This window comes from Petromyzon marinus, unplaced genomic scaffold, assembly GCF_048934315.1.
Source record: "Petromyzon marinus isolate PM22_M1 ecotype Great Lakes invasive population unplaced genomic scaffold, UKy_Petmar_22M1.pri1.0 PM_G_Scaffold_64, whole genome shotgun sequence".
In the NCBI taxonomy this organism is placed as follows: domain Eukaryota; kingdom Metazoa; phylum Chordata; class Hyperoartia; order Petromyzontiformes; family Petromyzontidae; genus Petromyzon; species Petromyzon marinus.
Window position 1 is genome coordinate 674076 of NW_027423018.1, and position 21883 is coordinate 695958.

General features: G+C 52.1%; 1 protein-coding gene across 2 annotated transcripts in view; it reads left to right on the plus strand.

Moving 5' to 3' along the window:
• The window catches only part of LOC142919850 (uncharacterized), a 28495-nt gene that overhangs the window by 2070 nt on the left and 4542 nt on the right, over positions 1 to 21883 (plus strand). For both annotated transcript variants that reach the window (XM_076062508.1, XM_076062509.1), the window contains exons 3-7: positions 837 to 1044; positions 8924 to 10367; positions 13395 to 13522; positions 18339 to 18535; positions 21252 to 21764. In XM_076062508.1, the coding sequence (XP_075918623.1) occupies positions 837 to 1044; positions 8924 to 10367; positions 13395 to 13522; positions 18339 to 18535; positions 21252 to 21764 (2490 nt within the window). The remainder of the gene's footprint in view (positions 1 to 836; positions 1045 to 8923; positions 10368 to 13394; positions 13523 to 18338; positions 18536 to 21251; positions 21765 to 21883) is intronic.

Consider the following 21883-nt stretch of genomic DNA (forward strand, 5'->3'; position numbering starts at 1 on the left):
CTGTGTGTGTGTGTCTCTGTGTGTGTCTGTGTGTGTCTCTGTGTGTGTGTCTGTGTGTGTGTCTCTGTGTGTGTCTGTGTGTGTGTGTCTGTGTGTCTGTGTGTGTGTCTCTGTGTGTGTGTGTCTCTGTGTGTGTGTCTCTGTGTGTCTCTGTGTGTGTCTGTGTGTGTCTCTGTATGTCTCTGTGTGTGTATCTGTGTGTCTGTGTGTGTCTCTGTGTGTGTCTGTGTGTGTCTCTGTGTCTCTGTGTGTGTGTCTCTGTGTGTGTGTGTGTCTGTGTGTGTGTCTGTGTGTCTCTGTGTGTGTGTCTCTGTGTGTGTCTGTGTGTGTCTCTGTGTGTGTGTCTGTGTGTCTCTGTGTGTGTGTCTCTGTGTGTCTCTGTGTGTGTCTGTGTGTGTGTGTCTCTGTGTCTCTGTGTGTGTCTCTGTGTGTGTCTCTGTGTGTGTGGGGAGCGATAGTGTAGCGGTTAGCGCGCTGCACTATGAACCTGGCGACCCCGAGTTCGATTCCCGCTCACGGCCAACACCCAGTGGCGATTATCTGAACCGGTCCTGGGCCTCCCCCTAGGTCGATTCGGCCTCAAACGAGTACCCGGTGCGGTGCGTGAACATCGCCACCGGGGAGACAAAGGCGGCCGGGCGTGGTGCCGGCCACCCACCCCCTCGTGTGCCCTCGCGGCCATCGCTGGCGCCGCTCGCTAACGGCACTCGCCTCTACGGTCCGCCAAGGCTGCACGGGGGATCTTTGTCCGCCGGGTCGCCGGTCGAGGCCTAGGACCGACCCACAATGCACCGCTCGCGTCACGTGACGTTCCCCTCGCCGCCCCGTGCCCGCAGGTCTCCACCGAGGGCGACGGGGACGCCATCTTCCTGGCCGTGTTCGACGGCCACGGCGGCCCCCAGGCCGCTCGATTCGCCCGCCGCTGCCTCTGGCCCTCGATCCGTGCCCAGCCCGGGCTGTGGGGCGCCACCGACCCCGCGGGAGTTTGCCACGCCATCCGTGACGGCTTCCTGGCGTGCCAGCGTGCCATGTGGGAGGAGCTGGGTGGGTCTCACGCGTGCTGCGTTATACACTACACTATACACTACTATACTATACACTACACTATACACTACTAGATATACTACACTATACACTACTATACTATACACTACACTACTATACACTACTATATACACTACACTATACACTACACTATACACTACACTATACATTACTATACACTACACTATACACTACTATACACTACACTATACACTACACTATACACTACACTACTATACACTACACTACTATACACTACTATACACTACACTATACACTACACTATACACTACACTACTATACACTACACTATATACTACACTATACACTACACTATACACTACTATACATTACTATACACTACACTATACACTACACTACTATACACTACTATACACTACACTATACACTACACTATACACTACTATACACTACACTACTATACACTACACTATACACTACACTATACACTACTATACACTACTATACGCTACACTACTATACACTACACTATACACTACACTACTATACACTACACTACTATACACTACACTATACACTATACACTACTATACACTATACACTACACTATACACTACTATACACTACACTACACTATATACTACACACTACACTACACACTACATTACACTATACACTACACTATACACTACACTAAATTAACGTTTTGTTCCACCATTGGAACCTCGTTTGCCTGTAACACAATATGATAATTATTTTTTTTTAACCCTTTCATCTGGCAACAAAACTGACACCATTTTTTTCGTATACAAGGAGTCATTGTTTGTACATTGAGCACAATACCTGCGGTCGGAATGCAAACACAAAACACGCAGCTCTGATAATGCATTGGCGGTGGAATTGATAAGTCCACACCCGAGACAGCTTCCCTTAGAGCCTCGTCTCACACGCGGTGTTAGACCAGGTGATGATGATGACGTCTCACACGCGGTGTTAGACCAGATGATGATGATGACGTCTCACACTTGCGGTGTTAGACCAGGTGATGATGACGTCTCACACGCGGTGTTAGACCAGGTGATGATGACGTCTCACACGCGGTGTTAGACCAGATGATGATGACGTCTCACACTTGCGGTGTTAGACCAGGTGATGATGACGTCTCACACTTGCGGTGTTAGACCAGGTGAAGATGACGTCTCACACACGCGGTGGTAGACCAGATGATGATGACGTCTCACACTTGCGGTGTGAGACCGGATGATGATGATGTCTCACACTTGCGGTGTTAGACCAGGTGATGATGACGTCTCACACTTGCGGTGTTAGACCAGGTGATGATGATGTCACACACTTGCGGTGTTAGACCAGGTGATGATGACGTCTCACACTTGCGGTGTTAGACCAGGTGATGATGACGTCTCACACTTGCGGTGTTAAAGCAGATGATGATGACGTCTCACACTTGCGGTGTTAGACCAGATGATGATGACGTCTCACACTTGTGGCGTTAGACCAGATGATGATGATGACGTCACACACTTGCGGCGTTAGACCAGGTGATGATGACGTCTCACACTTGCGGTGTTAGACCAGGTGATGATGACGTCTCACACTTGCGGTTTTAGACCAGGTGATGATGATGTCACACACTTGCGGTGTTAGACCAGGTGATGATGACGTCTCACACACGCAGTGTTAGACCAGATGATGATAATGTCTCACACTTGCGGTGTTAGACCAGGTGATGATGACGTCTCACACACGCAGTGTTAGACCAGGTGATGATGACGTCTCACACAGGCGGTGTTAGACCAGGTGATGATGACGTCTCACACTTGCGGTGTTAGACCAGGTGATGATGACGTCTCACACTTGTGGCGTTAGACCAGATGATGATGATGACGTCACACACTTGCGGCATTAGACCAGGTGATGATGACGTCTCACACTTGCGGTGTTAAAGCAGATGATGATGACGTCTCACACTTGCGGTGTTAGACCAGATGATGATGACGTCTCACACTTGTGGCGTTAGACCAGATGATGATGATGACGTCACACACTTGCGGCATTAGACCAGGTGATGATGACGTCTCACACTTGCGGTGTTAGACCAGGTGATGATGACGTCTCACTCTTGCGGTGTTAGACCAGGTGATGATGACGTCTCACACTTGCGGTTTTAGACCAGGTGATGATGATGTCACACACTTGCGGTGTTAGACCAGGTGATGATGACGTCTCACACACGCAGTGTTAGACCAGATGATGATAATGTCTCACACTTGCGGTGTTAGACCAGGTGATGATGACGTCTCACACACGCAGTGTTAGACCAGGTGATGATGACGTCTCACACAGGCGGTGTTAGACCAGGTGATGATGATGTCTCACACACGCGGTGTTAGACCAGATGATGATGATGACGTCTCACACTTGCGGTGTTAGACCAGGTGATGATGACGTCTCACACTTGCGGTGTTAGACCAGGTGATGATGACGTCACACACACGGTGTTAGACCATATGATGATGACGTCTCACACTTGCGGTGTTAGACCAGGTGATGATGACGTCTCACACTTGCGGTGTTAGACCAGGTGATGATGATGTCTCACACACGCGGTGTTAGACCAGATGATGATGACGTCTCACACGCTGTGTGAGACCAGGTGATGATGACGTCTCACACTTGCGGTGTTAGACCAGGTGATGATGACGTCTCACACTTGCGGTTTTAGACCAGGTGATGATGATGTCACACACTTGCGGTGTTAGACCAGGTGATGATGACGTCACACACACGGTGTTAGACCATATGATGATGACGTCTCACACTTGCGGTGTTAGACCAGGTGATGATGACGTCTCACACTTGCGGTGTTAGACCAGGTGATGATGATGTCTCACACACGCGGTGTTAGACCAGATGATGATGACGTCTCACACGCTGTGTGAGACCAGGTGATGATGACGTCTCACACTTGCGGTGTTAGACCAGGTGATGATGACGTCTCACACTTGCGGTTTTAGACCAGGTGATGATGATGTCACACACTTGCGGTGTTAGACCAGGTGATGATGACGTCTCACACACGCAGTGTTAGACCAGATGATGATAATGTCTCACACTTGCGGTGTTAGACCAGGTGATGATGACGTCTCACACACGCAGTGTTAGACCAGGTGATGATGACGTCTCACACAGGCGGTGTTAGACCAGGTGATGATGACGTCTCACACTTGCGGTGTTAGACCAGGTGATGATGACGTCTCACACTTGCGGTGTTAGACCAGGTGATGATGACGTCTCACACTTGCGGTGTTAAAGCAGATGATGATGACGTCTCACACTTGCGGTGTTAGACCAGGTGATGATGACGTCTCACACTTGCGGTTTTAGACCAGGTGATGATGATGTCACACACTTGCGGTGTTAGACCAGGTGATGATGACGTCTCACACACGCAGTGTTAGACCAGATGATGATAATGTCTCACACTTGCGGTGTTAGACCAGGTGATGATGACGTCTCACACACGCAGTGTTAGACCAGGTGATGATGACGTCTCACACAGGCGGTGTTAGACCAGGTGATGATGACGTCTCACGCTTGCGGTGTTAGACCAGATGATGATGATGACGTCTCACACTTGCGGTGTTAGACCAGATGATGATGACGTCTCACACTTGTGGCGTTAGACCAGATGATGATGATGACGTCACACACTTGCGGCATTAGACCAGGTGATGATGACGTCTCACACTTGCGGTGTTAGACCAGGTGATGATGACGTCTCACTCTTGCGGTGTTAGACCAGGTGATGATGACGTCTCACACTTGCGGTTTTAGACCAGGTGATGATGATGTCACACACTTGCGGTGTTAGACCAGGTGATGATGACGTCTCACACACGCAGTGTTAGACCAGATGATGATAATGTCTCACACTTGCGGTGTTAGACCAGGTGATGATGACGTCTCACACACGCAGTGTTAGACCAGGTGATGATGACGTCTCACACAGGCGGTGTTAGACCAGGTGATGATGACGTCTCACGCTTGCGGTGTTAGACCAGATGATGATGATGACGTCTCACACTTGCGGTGTTAGACCAGGTGATGATGACGTCTCACACTTGCGGTGTTAGACCAGGTGATGATGACGTCACACACACGGTGTTAGACCATATGATGATGACGTCTCACACTTGCGGTGTTAGACCAGGTGATGATGACGTCTCACACTTGCGGTGTTAGACCAGGTGATGATGATGTCTCACACACGCGGTGTTAGACCAGATGATGATGACGTCTCACACGCTGTGTGAGACCAGGTGATGATGACGTCTCACACTTGCGGTGTTAGACCAGGTGATGATGACGTCTCACACTTGCGGTTTTAGACCAGGTGATGATGATGTCACACACTTGCGGTGTTAGACCAGGTGATGATGACGTCTCACACACGCAGTGTTAGACCAGATGATGATAATGTCTCACACTTGCGGTGTTAGACCAGGTGATGATGACGTCTCACACACGCAGTGTTAGACCAGGTGATGATGACGTCTCACACAGGCGGTGTTAGACCAGGTGATGATGACGTCTCACACTTGCGGTGTTAGACCAGGTGATGATGACGTCTCACACTTGCGGTGTTAGACCAGGTGATGATGACGTCTCACACTTGCGGTGTTAAAGCAGATGATGATGACGTCTCACACTTGCGGTGTTAGACCAGGTGATGATGACGTCTCACACTTGCGGTTTTAGACCAGGTGATGATGATGTCACACACTTGCGGTGTTAGACCAGGTGATGATGACGTCTCACACACGCAGTGTTAGACCAGATGATGATAATGTCTCACACTTGCGGTGTTAGACCAGGTGATGATGACGTCTCACACACGCAGTGTTAGACCAGGTGATGATGACGTCTCACACAGGCGGTGTTAGACCAGGTGATGATGACGTCTCACGCTTGCGGTGTTAGACCAGATGATGATGATGACGTCTCACACTTGCGGTGTTAGACCAGGTGATGATGACGTCTCACACTTGCGATGTTAGACCAGGTGATGATGACGTCACACACACGGTGTTAGACCATATGATGATGACGTCTCACACTTGCGGTGTTAGACCAGGTGATGATGACGTCTCACACTTGCGGTGTTAGACCAGGTGATGATGATGTCTCACACACGCGGTGTTAGACCAGATGATGATGACGTCTCACACGCTGTGTGAGACCAGGTGATGACGACGTCTCACACTTGCGGTGTTAGACCAGATGATGATGACGTCTCACACGCGGTGTTAGACCAGATGATGATGATGACGTCTCACACTTGCGGTGTTAGACCAGGTGATGATGAAGTCTCACACTTGCGGTGTTAGAGCAGATGATGATGACGTCTCACACTTGCGGTGTTAGACCAGGTGATGATGACGTCTCACACTTGCGGTGTTAGACCAGGTGACGATGACGTCTCACACTTGCGGTGTTAGACCAGGTGATTATGACGTCACACACTTGCGGTGTTAGACCAGGTGATGATGACGTCTCACACTTGCGGTGTTAGACCAGGTGATGATGACGTCTCACACTTGCGGTGTTAGACCAGATGATGATGACGTCTCACACTTGCGGTGTTAGACCAGATGATGATGATGACATCTCACACTTGCGGTGTTAGACCAGGTGATGATGACGTCTCACACTTGCGGTGTTAGACCAGGTGATGATGACGTCTCACACACGCAGTGTTAGACTAGATGATGATGATGTCTCACACTTGCGGTGTTAGACCAGGTGATGATGACGTCTCACACAGGCGGTGTTAGACCAGATGATGTCTCACACTTGCGGTGTTAGACCAGATGATGATGACGTCTCACACTTGCGGTGTTAGACCAGGTGATGATGACGCCAAAAGGCGCAACGTTTTGTCGTGTATGATTGGGGCCAAATGTAGCTGATAGAGGCAAAATAAACATTGAAATTGGTTTAATTTGTTGATCAGGGAAGTCTTCTGTATCTTCCACAATAGACGAAGGGGGAACATTCTCTGTGCCTGCTGCGCAATTTGAACAACCCCCCCCCCCCCCGTAACTTCACCTTAGCGCTGTTTTCAATCACCCGAAGCTGTTAACTGACGAATTTGATCTTAGTATAGGAATAGGTTTTACCCTTTTAACTGGCACAAAAACTGACACCTTTATTCAAGGCATCATGTTTGCAATAACCACAACACAAGCAGTCAAAATGCAAACAAAAGAGACAACTCTGATAATAAAAAGGGTAAAAACTATTACTAGGTTGTAAATGCTCACCCCGAGCCCTCAATACTCTGATAGTACGCTGTTTTTGAGTTGTACGCCTTTTGGCGTCTTCTGGTCCAACACCAGTGGAGACTAGGCTCTAAGAAAAGCCGTCTCGCGTGTGGACCAATCAAATTCAAGGACAGTGCCAATATTATTATCAGAGTTGTCTCTTTTGTTTGCATTTTGACTGCTTGTGCTGTGGTTATTGCAAACATGATGCTTTGAATAAAGGTGTCAGTTTTTCTGCCAGTTAAAAGGGTAAAACCTATTACTATATATTGTTACTGGCAAAGGAGGTCTCATAATGAATTTGATCTTCTCCGATGGACGCTGCTTGATAGCGGAGAGTGAAGAAACGTGAGTGTGGCTGATGCTGTCTGAAGTTACCTAGGAAATAACGAAGAGCAAAGAGAAGCGGTAGAGTTACCAATAAATTGATCAGAGTCTAATTTTATTTTGTCTCAATGTAATGGCAGGGAATATTGACAGAAATAACGTCATCAAACACTTCGCTGCATTTCACTGTAGCACTGCATTAATGGCAGTGAATGTTGCACGATACATTTATTTCGCCCATGGCTAATGTGTAAGAGATTCTCGCAACATTTTTCATATTTGATATATTTTTGTTCAATAACATTGAAAATTGTAAAACGTTTCAAAATACAAAAAAAACTTTTACAATTTAATTTTTGTTATAACAAATTTAATAACATAAAATTCCTAGCAACAATTGTCCATCTTACCTTCCAGAGGTTTTTTTTGGCACACTCACCCACCCACTCAATCACTCACCCACCCACCCACTCACACAGTCACTCACCCACACAGTCATTCACCCACCCACCCACTCACACAGTCACTCACCCACTCAGTCACTCACCCACCCACACAGTCACTCAATCACTCACCCATCCACTCACACAGTCACTCACCCACTCAGTCACTCACTCACCCACTCAATCACTCACCCACCCACCCACACAGTCACTCACCCACTCAGTCACTCACCCACACAGTCACTCACCCACCCACCCACTCAATCACTCACCCACCCACTCACACAGTCACTCACCCACCCACCCACTCAATCACTCACCCACTGACAGAGTCACTTCCCACTCAGTCACTCACCCACCCACTCAATCACTCACCCACCCACCCACTCACACAGTCACTCACCCTCTCAGTCACTCACCCACCCACTCAATCACCCACCCACCCACTCACACAGTCACTCACCCAGTCAGTCACTCACCCACCCACCCACTCAGTCACCCACCCACCCACCCACACAGTCACTCACCCACTCAGTCACTCACCCACCCACTCAATCACCCACCCACCCACCCACTCACACAGTCACTCACCCAGTCAGTAACTCACCCACCCACTCAATCACCCACCCACTCAGTCACTCACCCACTCAGTTACTCACCCACCCACTCAATCACTCACCCACCCACCCACTCACTCACCCACCCACTCAATCACTCACTCACCCACCCACCCACACAGTCACTCACCCACACCCCTGTCTAACTCCCCCCCCCCCCCTACAGGAGGCAGCTGGTCGCGCACACGGCAGGGCCATCCCAGCACGACAGGCACCACGGCTTGCTGCTGCCTCATCAGGGGCGGTGACGAGCTCTACGTCGCCCACGTGGGAGACTCGCGAGCCGTCATCGCCCAGCGCCACCCCCGGGGGGGGGGCACCCCCACAGACGGACCCCCCCCCCCTTCAACGCACCCCGTCTATTCATTGGCCCCCCCTTCCTCACTGCGACCCATTTATTCAGCGGGCCCCCCTTCTTCCTTGCGCCCCATTTATTCAGCGGACCCCCCTTCGGACATGGGCCCCCCTTCTGTGAAGGCCCACCTAGCCTGGGACGGAACCCCACCTACGCATGGCCAAGTCGTGGCGGACTTCATAGCGGCCATCGGCCAAGCCGTGGCAACACCGCAACCACCGCCACTGTCACAACCACCACAACTACAACCACAACCACCACTGTCACAACCACCACAACCACAACCACCACTGTCACAACCACCACCACCACTGTCACAACCACCACCACTGTCACAACCACCACAACCACAACCACCACCACTGTCACAACCACCGCCACTGTCACAACCACCACAACTACAACCACAACCACAACCACCACTGTCACAACCACCACAACCACCACCACCGCCACCACCACCACTGTCACAACCACCACCACCACTGTCACAACCACCACCACCACCACTGTCACAACCACCACCACCACCACGGCCACCACTGTCACAACCACCACCACCACCACTGTCACAACCACCACCACCACGGCCACCACCACTGTCACAACCACCACCACTGTCACAACCACCACCACCACCACGGCCACCACTGTCACAACCACCACCACTGTCACAATCACCACCACCACCACGGCCACCACCACTGTCACAACCACCATCACCACCACCACGGCCACCACCTCTGTCACAACCACCACCACCACTGTCACAACCACCACCACTGTCACAACCACCATCACCACCGCCACCACCACCACTGTCACAACCACCACCACTACAACCACCGCCACCACCACGGCCACCACTGTCACAACCACCACCACCACTGTCACAACCACCACCACCACTGTCACAACCACCACCACCACTGTCACAACCACCGCCACCACCACGGCCACCACTGTCACAACCACCACCACCACCGCCCCGGCAGGAGGTGGACAAGGAGGAGGTGGTGGACGAGGTGGAAGAGGAGGAGGTGGACAAGGAGGTGGTGGTGGACAAGGAGGTGGATAAGGTGGTGGAGGTGGACGAGGTGGTGGAGGAGGTGGACGAGGTGGTGGATGAGGAGGTGGACGAGGTGGAGGAGGAGGTGGTGGACGAGGTGGTGCCGCTACTTGCCGTGGCGTTGACGCGCGACCACAAGCCGGAGGATCCAGTGGAGAGGGAACGCATCGAGAGGCTGGGCGGGCGGTAAGACATTCGTGTGTATGTGTGTGTGTGCCTATGATACCATCAGTAGGCCTGGGCTCTGGGTCGTTCTTCGTGCTTTTGGAGTACCTGACCCTCTGCTCACGATCATTAAGGACCTTCATGATGGTGAGCGGGCCCGGGTAAAACTACGTGGCCGGGAGTCAGAGCCATTCCCTGTACACCTTGGGGTGCGACAGGGATGTCCTCTGGCTCCCACATTATTTAACATCTATTTTGACCGCGTAGTTCGTGAAGCCTTCAATAGCTGTACCGGGGGAATCTCCATATGGTACAGATATAATGGGAGGCTGATCGATGCCCGGGTGCGGTCAAGGGATGGCTCCCTATTGCTCAACCACGTTATGTCTGCTGATTTGGTAATAGCTGCTCATTCAGAGGAGGAGTTGGAGACGCTGCTGCTGAGACTGGAGCGTGCCACTAAGAGGTGGGGCCTTACCATCAGCCCCACCAAAACTAAGCACCTGCCTGGGTATTTTGTACCATCGGACACTCCACCCCCACAACTCCCTATCAGGGATGGGGCAGTTGTGGAGAGTGTGGAGAGTTTCCCATACCTGGGCAGTGTGCTTATGACTGGCTCCAGTTTAACAGCAGAGGTCTCACTCCGAATCAGTCGAGCAGCAATATCTTTTCATCGGTTGCGTAACGCTGTGTGGAAGCTACCTGGTTTGTCGCTCCGCACTAAGCTTCAGGTCTTCTCGGCCACGGTCATTCCCTCCCTTCTATACGCTTGCGAAACATGGACCCCCCTAATGGAACATCTTCGCCGGTGTGAAACATTTAGGCTGGCCTGCCTACGATCCATCCTGGGTTTAACCAGACTGGATTGTGTGAGGAGCTCACAAATCCTTGAAAGATCTGGACAAGGTCCCATCGGTGAGCTCCTCCGGCGGGCAAGGCTGCGATGGCTGGGTCATGTAGCCCGCATGCCCAGCCACCTCATACCGAAACAGCTTTTGTTCGGCCAGATTGAGGGGGCTAAGCGGGCGCGGCACGGGCTAGAGAAGAGATGGAGTGATGTGGTACAAGAGGACGTGGAGCTGAGTGGACTTGCCGATGACTGGTACCAGCGGTGTCAAGATCGGCCTCTGTGGAGGAGGCTCGTGAAGGACGCTACTGGGCAGTTGGAGGCAGTCGCCCACCAACAACAACGGAGGGCAGAGGAGCGACGCTCACAACAACGAGCGGAGCGCCGGGTGGCTAAAGCACAGCAGGTTGGCACAGTAGGGGGCACAGGTGCTGCATCAGCCAGTCATCTCAGTCAGTCGACCCGTGGCACCTGGGTCTGCCCCGTGACCTCCTGCCAGCGGGCGTTCGACACTTCACGTGGCCTCAGGGTGCACATAGCCTGGCACAAGCGTCGTGGTGACGTCACCGCCACTTAGTGGCAAATGGCGGTTGTTGTTCTTGTGTATGTGTGTGTGTGTATGTGTATGTGTGTGTGTATGTGTGTGTATGTGTGTGTGTCTGTGTGTGTATGTGTGTGTCTGTGTGTGTGTGTGTGTATGTGTGTGTGTATGTGTGTCTGTGTGTGTGTATGTGTATAATACCCAGGCACCTGCCTGGGTATTTTGTACCATCGGACACTCCACCCCCACAACTCCCAATCGGTGATGGGGCAGTTGTGGAGAGAGTGGAGAGTTTCCCATACCTGGGCAGTGTGCTTATGACCGGCTCTAGTTTAACAGCAGAGGTCTCACTCCGAATCAGTCCAGCGACAATATATTTTCATCGGTTGTGTAACGCTGTGTGGAAGCTACCTGGTCTGTCGCTCCACAGTAAGCTTCAGGTCTTCTCGGCCACGGTCATTCCCTCCCTTCTCTACGCTTGCGAAACGTGGACCCCCCTAATGGAACATCTTCGCCGGTGTGAAACATTTAGGCTGGCCTGCCTACGATCCATCCTGGGTTTAACCAGGCTGGATTGTAGTGAGGAGCTCACAAATCCTTGAAAGATCTGGGCAAGGCACCATCGGTGAGCTCCTCCGGCAGGCAAGGCTGCGATGGCTGGGTCATGTAGCCCGCATGACCAGCCACCGCATGCCGAAACAGCTTTTGTTCGGCCGGATTGAGGGGGCTAAACGAGCTCGGCACGGGCTAGAGAAGAGATGGAGTGATGTGGTACAGGAGGACGTGGAGCTGAGTGGACTTGCCGATGACTGGTGCCAGCGGTGTCAAGATCGGCCTCTGTGGAGGAGGCTTGTGAAGGACGCTTCTGGGCAGTTGGAGGCAGTCGCCCTCCAACAACAACGGAGGGCGGAGGAGCGACGCTCACAACAACGAGCGGAACGCCGGGTGGCTAAAGCACAGCAGGTTGCCACAGTAGGGGGCACAGGTGGTGCATCAGCCAGTCGTCTCAATCAGTCGACCCGTGGCACCTGGGTCTGCCCCGTGACCTCCTGCCCGCGGGCGTTCGACACTTCACGTGGCCTCAGGGTGCACATAGCCTGGCACAAGCGTTGTGGTGACGTCATCGCCACTTAGTGGCGAATGGCGGTTGTTGTTGTGTGTGTGTATATATGTGTGTGTATGTGTGTGTGTATGTGTGTATGGGTGTATGGGGAGGAGTAGTGTAGTGGTTAGCGCGCTGTGCTACGAACCTGATGACCCGGGTTCGATTCCCGCTCACAGCCAACACCAGTCACGATTATCTGAACCGGTCCAGGGCCTCCCCTAGGTCGACTAAGCCTCAAATGAATACCTGGTACGGTGTGTAAACATCGCCACTAGGGAGACAAAGGCGGCCGGGCGTGGTGCTGGGCACCCACCCCCTCGTGTACCGTTCCGGCCTCCGTAGGTGCTGCTCGCTAACAGCACTTGCCCCTACAGTCTGTTACAGGCTACACGGGGGATCTTTGTGTGTGCTCGCTAACAGCACTTGCCCCTACAGTCTGTTACAGGCTACACGGGGGATCTTTGTCTTTGTGTGTGCTCGCTAACAGCACTTGCCCGTACAGTCTGTTAAGGCTACACGGGGGATCTTTGTCTTTGTGTGTCTGCCCACCAGGGTGATGAGGAAGCCAGGGGGGCCTTGCCGTGTGGCCTGGAGGAGGCCCCTTGTGGCTCACTGCGGCCCTGGGCAGCAAAGCTCAGCCACGGAGGACATCCCCTTCCTGGCCGTGTCACGCTCCCTCGGTACACACACACACACCTACACACACACCTACACACACACCTATACACACCTACACACATACACCTACACACACACCTACACACACACCTACACACACCTACACACACACACACCTACACACACACACCTACACACACACACACACCTACACACACACACAGCTACACACACACCTATACACACACCTACACAACAACAACAACAACCGCCATTCGCCACTAAGTGGCGGTGACGTCACCACGATGCTTGTGCCAGGCTATGTGCACCCTGAGGCCACGTGAAGTGTCGAACTCCCGCTGGCAGGAGGTCACGGGGCAGACCCAGGTGCCACGGGTCGACTGACTGAGATGACTGGCTGATGCACCACCTGTGCCCCCTACTGTGCCAACCTGCTGTGCTTTAGCCACCCGGCGCTCCGCTCGTTGTTCTGAGCGTCGCTCCTCTGCCCTCCATTGTTGTTGGAGAGCGACTACCTCCAACTGCCCAGTAGCATCCTTCACGAGCCTCCTCCACAGAGGCCGATCTTGACACCGCTGGTACCAGTCATCGGCAAGTCCACTCAGCTCCACCTCCTCCTGTACCACATCACTCCATCTCTTCTCTAGCCCGTGCCGCGCTCGTTTAGCCCCCTCAATCCGGCCGAACAAAAGCTGTTTCGGCATGCGGTGGCTGGGCATGCGGGCTACATGACCCAGCCATCGCAGCCTTGCCCGCCGGAGGAGCTCACCGATGGTGCCTTGCCCAGATCTTTCAAGGATTTGTGAGCTCCTCACACAATCCAGCCTGGTTAAACCCAGGATGGATCGTAGGCAGGCCAGCCTAAATGTTTCACACCAGCGAAGATGTTCCATTAGGGGGGTCCACGTTTCGCAAGCGTAGAGAAGGGAGGGAATGACTGTGGCCGAGAAGACTTGACGCTTAGTGCGGAGCGACAGACTAGGTAGCTTCCACACAGCGTTACGCAACCGATGAAAAGATATTGCCGCTCGACTGATTCGGAGTGAGACCTCTGCTGTTAAACTGGAGCCGGTCATAAGCACACTGCCCAGGTATGGGAAACTCTCCACTCTCTCCACAACTGCCCCATCACCGATTGGGAGTTGTGGGGGTGGAGTGTCCGCTGGTACAAAATACCCAGGCAGGTGCTTAGTTTTGGTGGGGCTGATGGTAAAGCCTCACCTCTTAGTGGCACGCTCCAGTCTCAGCAGCAGCGTCTCCAACTCCTCCTCTGAATGAGCAGCTATTACCAAATCATCAGCATACATGACGTGGTTGAGCAATAAGGAGCCATCCCTTGACCGCACCCGGGCATCGATCAGCCTACCATTATATATGTACCATATGGAGATTCCCCCGGTACAGCTATTGAAGGCTTCACGAACTACATGGTCAAAATAGATGTTAAATAATGTGGGAGCCAGAGGACATCCCTGTCGCACCCCAAGGTGTACAGGGAATGGCTCTGACTCCCGGCCACGTAGTTTTACCCGGGCCCGCTCACCATCATGAAGGTCCTTAATGATCGTGAGCAGAGGGTCAGGTACTCCAAAAGCATGAAGAACAACCCAGAGCCCAGGTCTACTGATGGTATCATAGGCCTTGACCAGGTCAAGAAAGCAGATATGTAGGTCTTTTTGGAATTCCCTACACCTCTGCTGTAGCAGACGGACAGAAAATATGGCATCTTTGCAGGACCGCCCTTTCCTGAAACCGCATTGGGGCTCCGCAAGCCTCTCCTCAGCGTGCCTGGCAAGGCGATGTTGAATAATCCTTGCCAGGACCTTTCCCGGCACACTGTAGTTGTTACAGTCTGTGCGGTCCCACTTCTTAAAAAGGGGGACCACCAGGGCATCCTTCCAATCCTGCGGACCCCGTCCAGTGGTCCAGACTGTTGTTATGATGTCATATAGGGCAGTCTGTGCACAAACGCCGCCCTCCCTCAGCATTTCGCTTGGGAGATCATCTCTGCCCGCTGCCTTTCCTGGTCTCAGACTCCAGATCGCCTTCAGTACTTCCTCAACAGATGGCACCTTAGCCAGCCACTCACAGGGGGTGACTTCTTCCAATATTTGAGGCACCGTAGCCTCAGCAGGGTCATCCTCACTTTGTGCCACGATGTTTTCCCGATTGAGGGATTTTCCCTCCCCCAGGACCTCACAGAAATGCTCAGCAAATCTGCAAACCTGTTCCTGGGGGTCGAAGATTGGGTCACCGTTTTTTTTCCTAATGATGGTAATAGGTGTGGCGCTGCAGATTACTTTTTTGATGGAGTTAAATAGAGATTTGTGATCACGGGCCACTGAGGCAGACTCCATCTCCTCAGCAACCCGCGACCACCACCCATCCTTGCAGCACCTCATGGCTCTCCGAACCTCCGAGCGAAGGCTGCGGTAAGCCTCCTCATTCTCTGACATGGGATTCTGTAACTGATGACAGTGGGCCTGTCGTTTTTTCTCAACCATCCTGAACACCTCCTCTGTCAGCCAGGGTCTCTGGGGAGGTCTGGACCGCGTACCCAAAGCAGCCATTGCAGCTGCATGAGTCACAGTCCTAAACCTCGCCCATTTACCCTCGACATCAGGAGGAGTCGGGGACGATGCCAATCCCAGCCGCAAGCGATGATGAAATTCTCGCTTGCAACTTTCATCAGATAACTGAGACCAGGCCACTTTAGGTTGGAATGGGGTCCTGGGTGTACACCCACCACCGGAGTTGAAGAATAGCAGGCACATCTTACAGATGACTAGTCGGATGGTCAGAAGGCAGATCAGCTCCACGGTAGGTCCTGGTGTCAAGGACATGGGCTCGCATCCGCTGGTCCGTCACTATCTAGTCCAGCAGATGTTCTTGCTTGGACTCGGCATGCATCCATGATGTTGTGTGGATGCGCCGATGCCGGAACAGCGTGTTGGTAATTACTAGCCCATGGGCTGCACAAAAATCTAGCAGCCTTCTACCGTTGTTATTGAGCTGATCTGGCCCATGCCCTCCAATCACTCCAGACCAGGTGCCAGTATCATGACCAACTCGGGCATTGAAGTCACCCAACATGATGACTCTATCCCGAGGGGCCACTTTAGCCAGCACCTGTGACAGGAGGTCATAGAAGTCATCTGACTCATCGGCTTTGCCTGCATCCCTCCACGGATGTTCATCTTCGGTGGGGGCATAAGTAACCACGACCACCATTCCTCGCCTCCAGTTGATGGGAAGGCGAGCCCAAAGTAGCCTGGGACTTACAGCTTCCCACACCTCACCGCCATGTTCCCACGCCCCTTTATTCTTTTGTTCAAAAGAAGAGCCACACCCTGTTGTTTGGCAGTCTGCTGCCCCGAGTAGAGGACTGTCCACCCCTCATAGTGGCAGGAGCCAGAGCCGGTCCACCGGACCTCCTGAATGCCACATAGATCCAGGCGGTACCGGTCCAGCTCCCGACAGAGGAGTGGCAGCCTCTCCTCCGCAGTGAGTGTTCGAACATTCCACGTGGCCACCCGTAGTGGTTTTTCGTTGTTTCTGGAGGAGCCCCGAGGGTAGATATTCAATCTCCTGGCTCCGCCAATTGGGGTTTGGCCAGGAGACGTCATAGACGCCTGGCCTCCCGGGGCCTCCGGCACAAGCTTATTAGTAATATATTCTTAATTCGTGGTTTAGTGGTAATTAATTGAAGGTGGAGGGGTTACCAGCCCCTCGCATCCATCCAGAGCCCCCGTTTAGCCCCTGTGTGTGTATGTAGAGGAGCCAATCAAAATTGGACCTCCCCCCACAGCACTGTCCACGACAGAGTTGCCCGTCCGGCACACACACCTACACACACACCTATACACACACCTACACACACCTACACACACCCCTACACACACACCTACACACACCTACACACACACCTACACACACACACCTACACACACACACTTACACACACACACCTACACACACACCTACACACACCTACACACACACCTACACACACACACACCTATACACACCCGTGGCACCTCCTGGCGACCTCCTGCCAGCGGGCATTCGACACTTCATCTGGCGTTAAAAGTGCACGTAGCCTGGCACAGGCGCCCTGGTTATGTCATCGCCACCTAATGGCGAATGGCGGTTGTTGTGAAACGTGTGTTCATGTATATGTGTGTGTACGCATAGGTGTGTTTACGTGTGTGTTTACGAGTGTGTGTACATGTGTGTACGTGTTTGTGTGTACGTGTGTGTGTGTACGTGTGTGTGTACGTGTGTGTACGTGTGTGTGTACGTGTGTGTACGTGTGTGTGTGTGTACGTGTGTGCGTGTGTGTGTACGTGTGTACGTGTGTGTGTACGTGTGTCCGTGTGTGTACGTGTCCATGTGTGTGCGTACGTGTGTACGTGTGTGTGTACGTGTGTGTACGTGTGTGTGTACGTGTGTAAGTGTGTGTGTACGTGTGTGTACGTGTGTGTGTGTATGTGTGTGTGTACGTGTGTGTGTACGTGTGTGTACGTGTGTGTGTGTACGTGTGTGTGTGTGTACGTGTGTGTGTGTACGTGTGTGAGTGTGTACGTGTGTGTGTGTACGTGTGTGTGTGTACGTGTGCACGTGTGCGTGTGTGTACGTGTGTGTGTGTGTACGTGTGTGTGAGTGTGTACGTGTGTGAGTGTGTACGTGTGTGAGTGTGTGTGTGTACGTGTGTACGTGTGTGTGTACGTGTGGGTGTGTGTACGTGTGTGTGTACGTGTGTGTGTGTGGTACGTGTGTGTGTGTACGTATGTGTGTGTACGTGTGTGTGTACGTGTGTGTGTGTGTACGTGTGTGTGTGTTGGCGATATCCCACAGGGGACCTCTGGAGCTACGACTTTGCGAGCGCCCAGTTTGTGGTCTCCCCCGAGCCGGACGTCAGCGCCTACAGGCTGGACCCAGGGCACCACCGCTACCTGGTGCTGGCCACCGACGGAGTCTGGGATGTCCTCACGCCCACAGAGGCCGTGGCGCTCTGTCATCGTGCGGACGCACAGCAGCAGCAGCGAGCACGGGCACGTCTACATACACACACACACGTCTACATAGACACAAACGTCTACATACACACACACACGTCTACATACATACACACACACGTCTACATACACTCACACACGTCTACATACACGCACACACATATACACACACACACACGTCTACATACACACACACACACGTCTACATACACACACACACATATACACACACGTATACATACACACACACACACGTCTACATACACACACACGTCTACATACACACATACGTCTACATGCACACACACACACACGTCTACATACACACACACGTCTACATACACACACACACGTCTACATACACACACACGCCTACATACACACACGTCTACATACACACACACTATACACTTACACACGTCTACATACACACACACACGTTTACACACACACACGTCTACATACACACACGTCTACATACACACACACACGTCTACATACACACACACGTCTACATACACACGTCTACACACACACACGTCTACATACACACACACGTCTACACACACACACACGTCTACACACACACACTATACATACACACACACACACACGTCTACATACACGCACACACGTCTACATATACACACACGTCTACATACACACACACATCTACATACACACACACACACGTCTACATACACACACACACGTCTACATACACACACACACGTCTACATACACACAAACGTCTACATACACACACACACGTCTACATACACACACACACATCTACATACACACACACACGTCTACATACACACACACACGTCTACATACACACACACACGTCTACATACACACACACGTCTACATACACACACGTCTACATGCACACACACACACGTCTACATACACACACACGTCTACATACACACACACACACGTCTACACACACACACACGCCTACATACACACACACACGTCTACATACACACACACACACGTCTACATACACACACACTATACACTTACACACGTCTACATACACACACACACGTTTACACACACACACACGTCTACATACACACACACACTATATATACACACACACACACGTCTACATACACACACACGTCTACATACACACGTCTACACACACACACGTCTACATACACACACACGCGTCTACATACGCACACACGTCTACATACACACACGTCTACATACACACACACGTCTACATATACACACACGTCTACATACACACACACACGTCTACACACACACACACACGTCTACATACACACACACACGTCTACATACACACACACGCGTCTACATACGCACACACGTCTACATACACACACGTCTACATACACACACACGTCTACATATACACACACGTCTACATACACATGTCTACACACACACACTATACATACACACACACACGTCTACATACACGCACACACGTCTACATACACACACACACATCTACATACACACACACACGTCTACATACACTCACACACGTCTAAATACACGCACACACGTCTACATACACACACACACACGTCTACATACACACACATATACACACACGTCTACATACACACACACACGTCTACATACACACACACGTCTACATACACACACACGTCTACATACACACACACACGTCTACACACACACACGCCTACATACACACACACACGTCTACATACACACACACACGTCTACATACACACACACTATACACTTACACACGTCTACATACACACACACACGTCTACATACACACACACGTCTACACACACACACTATACATACACACACACACGTCTACATACACGCACACACGTCTACATACACACACACATCTACATACACACACACACGTCTACATACACACACACACGTCTACATACACACACACACGTCTACATCCACACACACACATCTACACACACACACACATCTACATACACACACACACGTCTACATACACACACACGTCTACATACACACGTCTACACACACACACGTCTGCATACACACACACACGTCTACACACACACACTATACATACACACACACACGTCTACATACACACACACGTCTACATACACACGTCTACACACACACACGTCTACATACACACACACACGTCTACATACACACACACGTCTACACACACACACTATACATACACACACACACGTCTACATACACGCACACACGTCTACATACACACACACATCTACATACACACACACACGTCTACATACACACACACACGTCTACATACACACACACACGTCTACATCCACACACACACATCTACACACACACACACATCTACATACACACACACACGTCTACATACACACACACGTCTACATACACACGTCTACACACACACACGTCTGCATACACACACACACGTCTACACACACACACGTCTACATACACACACACACGTCTACATACACACACACGTCTACATACACACGTCTACACACACACACGTCTGCATACACACACACACGTCTACACACACACACTATACATACACACACACACGTCTACATACACGCACATACGTCTACATACACACACACATCTACATACACACACACACGTCTACATACACACACACACGTCTACATACACACACACACGTCTACATCCACACACACACATCTACACACACACACGTCTACATGCACTTACACGTCTCATCCTGCAGGCCAGCGGTGGTGGTGGTGCCGGTGGTGGTGGTGGTGATGTCGGTGGTGGTGCCGGTGGTTGTGCTGGTGGTGGTGCCGGTGGTTGTGCTGCTGGTGGTGCCGGTTGTTGTGCCGGTGGTGCCAGCAGCAGCAGCAGCGGTGTAGACCTGACGCTGGCGCAGGCGCTGGTGGCGGAGGCGCTGTCCCGCTGGCACCGGCTCGGCACCAAGGCCGACAACGTGAGCGCCGTGGTGGCGCGGCTGTGCCCGTCGGCGGCGTCGCCGGCGCCCCGGCTCGGTGCCGACGGCGCCGCCGGCGCCGTGCTCGTTGCCGGCGGAGGAGGAATGGTCGCTGGTGGTAGTGGTGGTGGCGCCGTCCGTGCGTCAGCCCTGGCCAGGAGTGGAACCGAGGTTCTACGAGGGCCGGGCACCGAGGAGCTACCCAGCAACAACAGCAGCAGCAGCAACAACAACAGCAACAGCAGCAGCGGCAACAGCAGCAGTGGGAAGTTCACTCCACTGCTGGCTGACCTGGTGAGGGCACCGTCACGATGCGTGGTGTGTGTGTGTGTACATGTGTATGTGTGTATGTGTGTGCGTGTGTACGTGTGTTTGTGTGTATGTGTATTTGTGTGCGTGTGTATGTGTGTTTG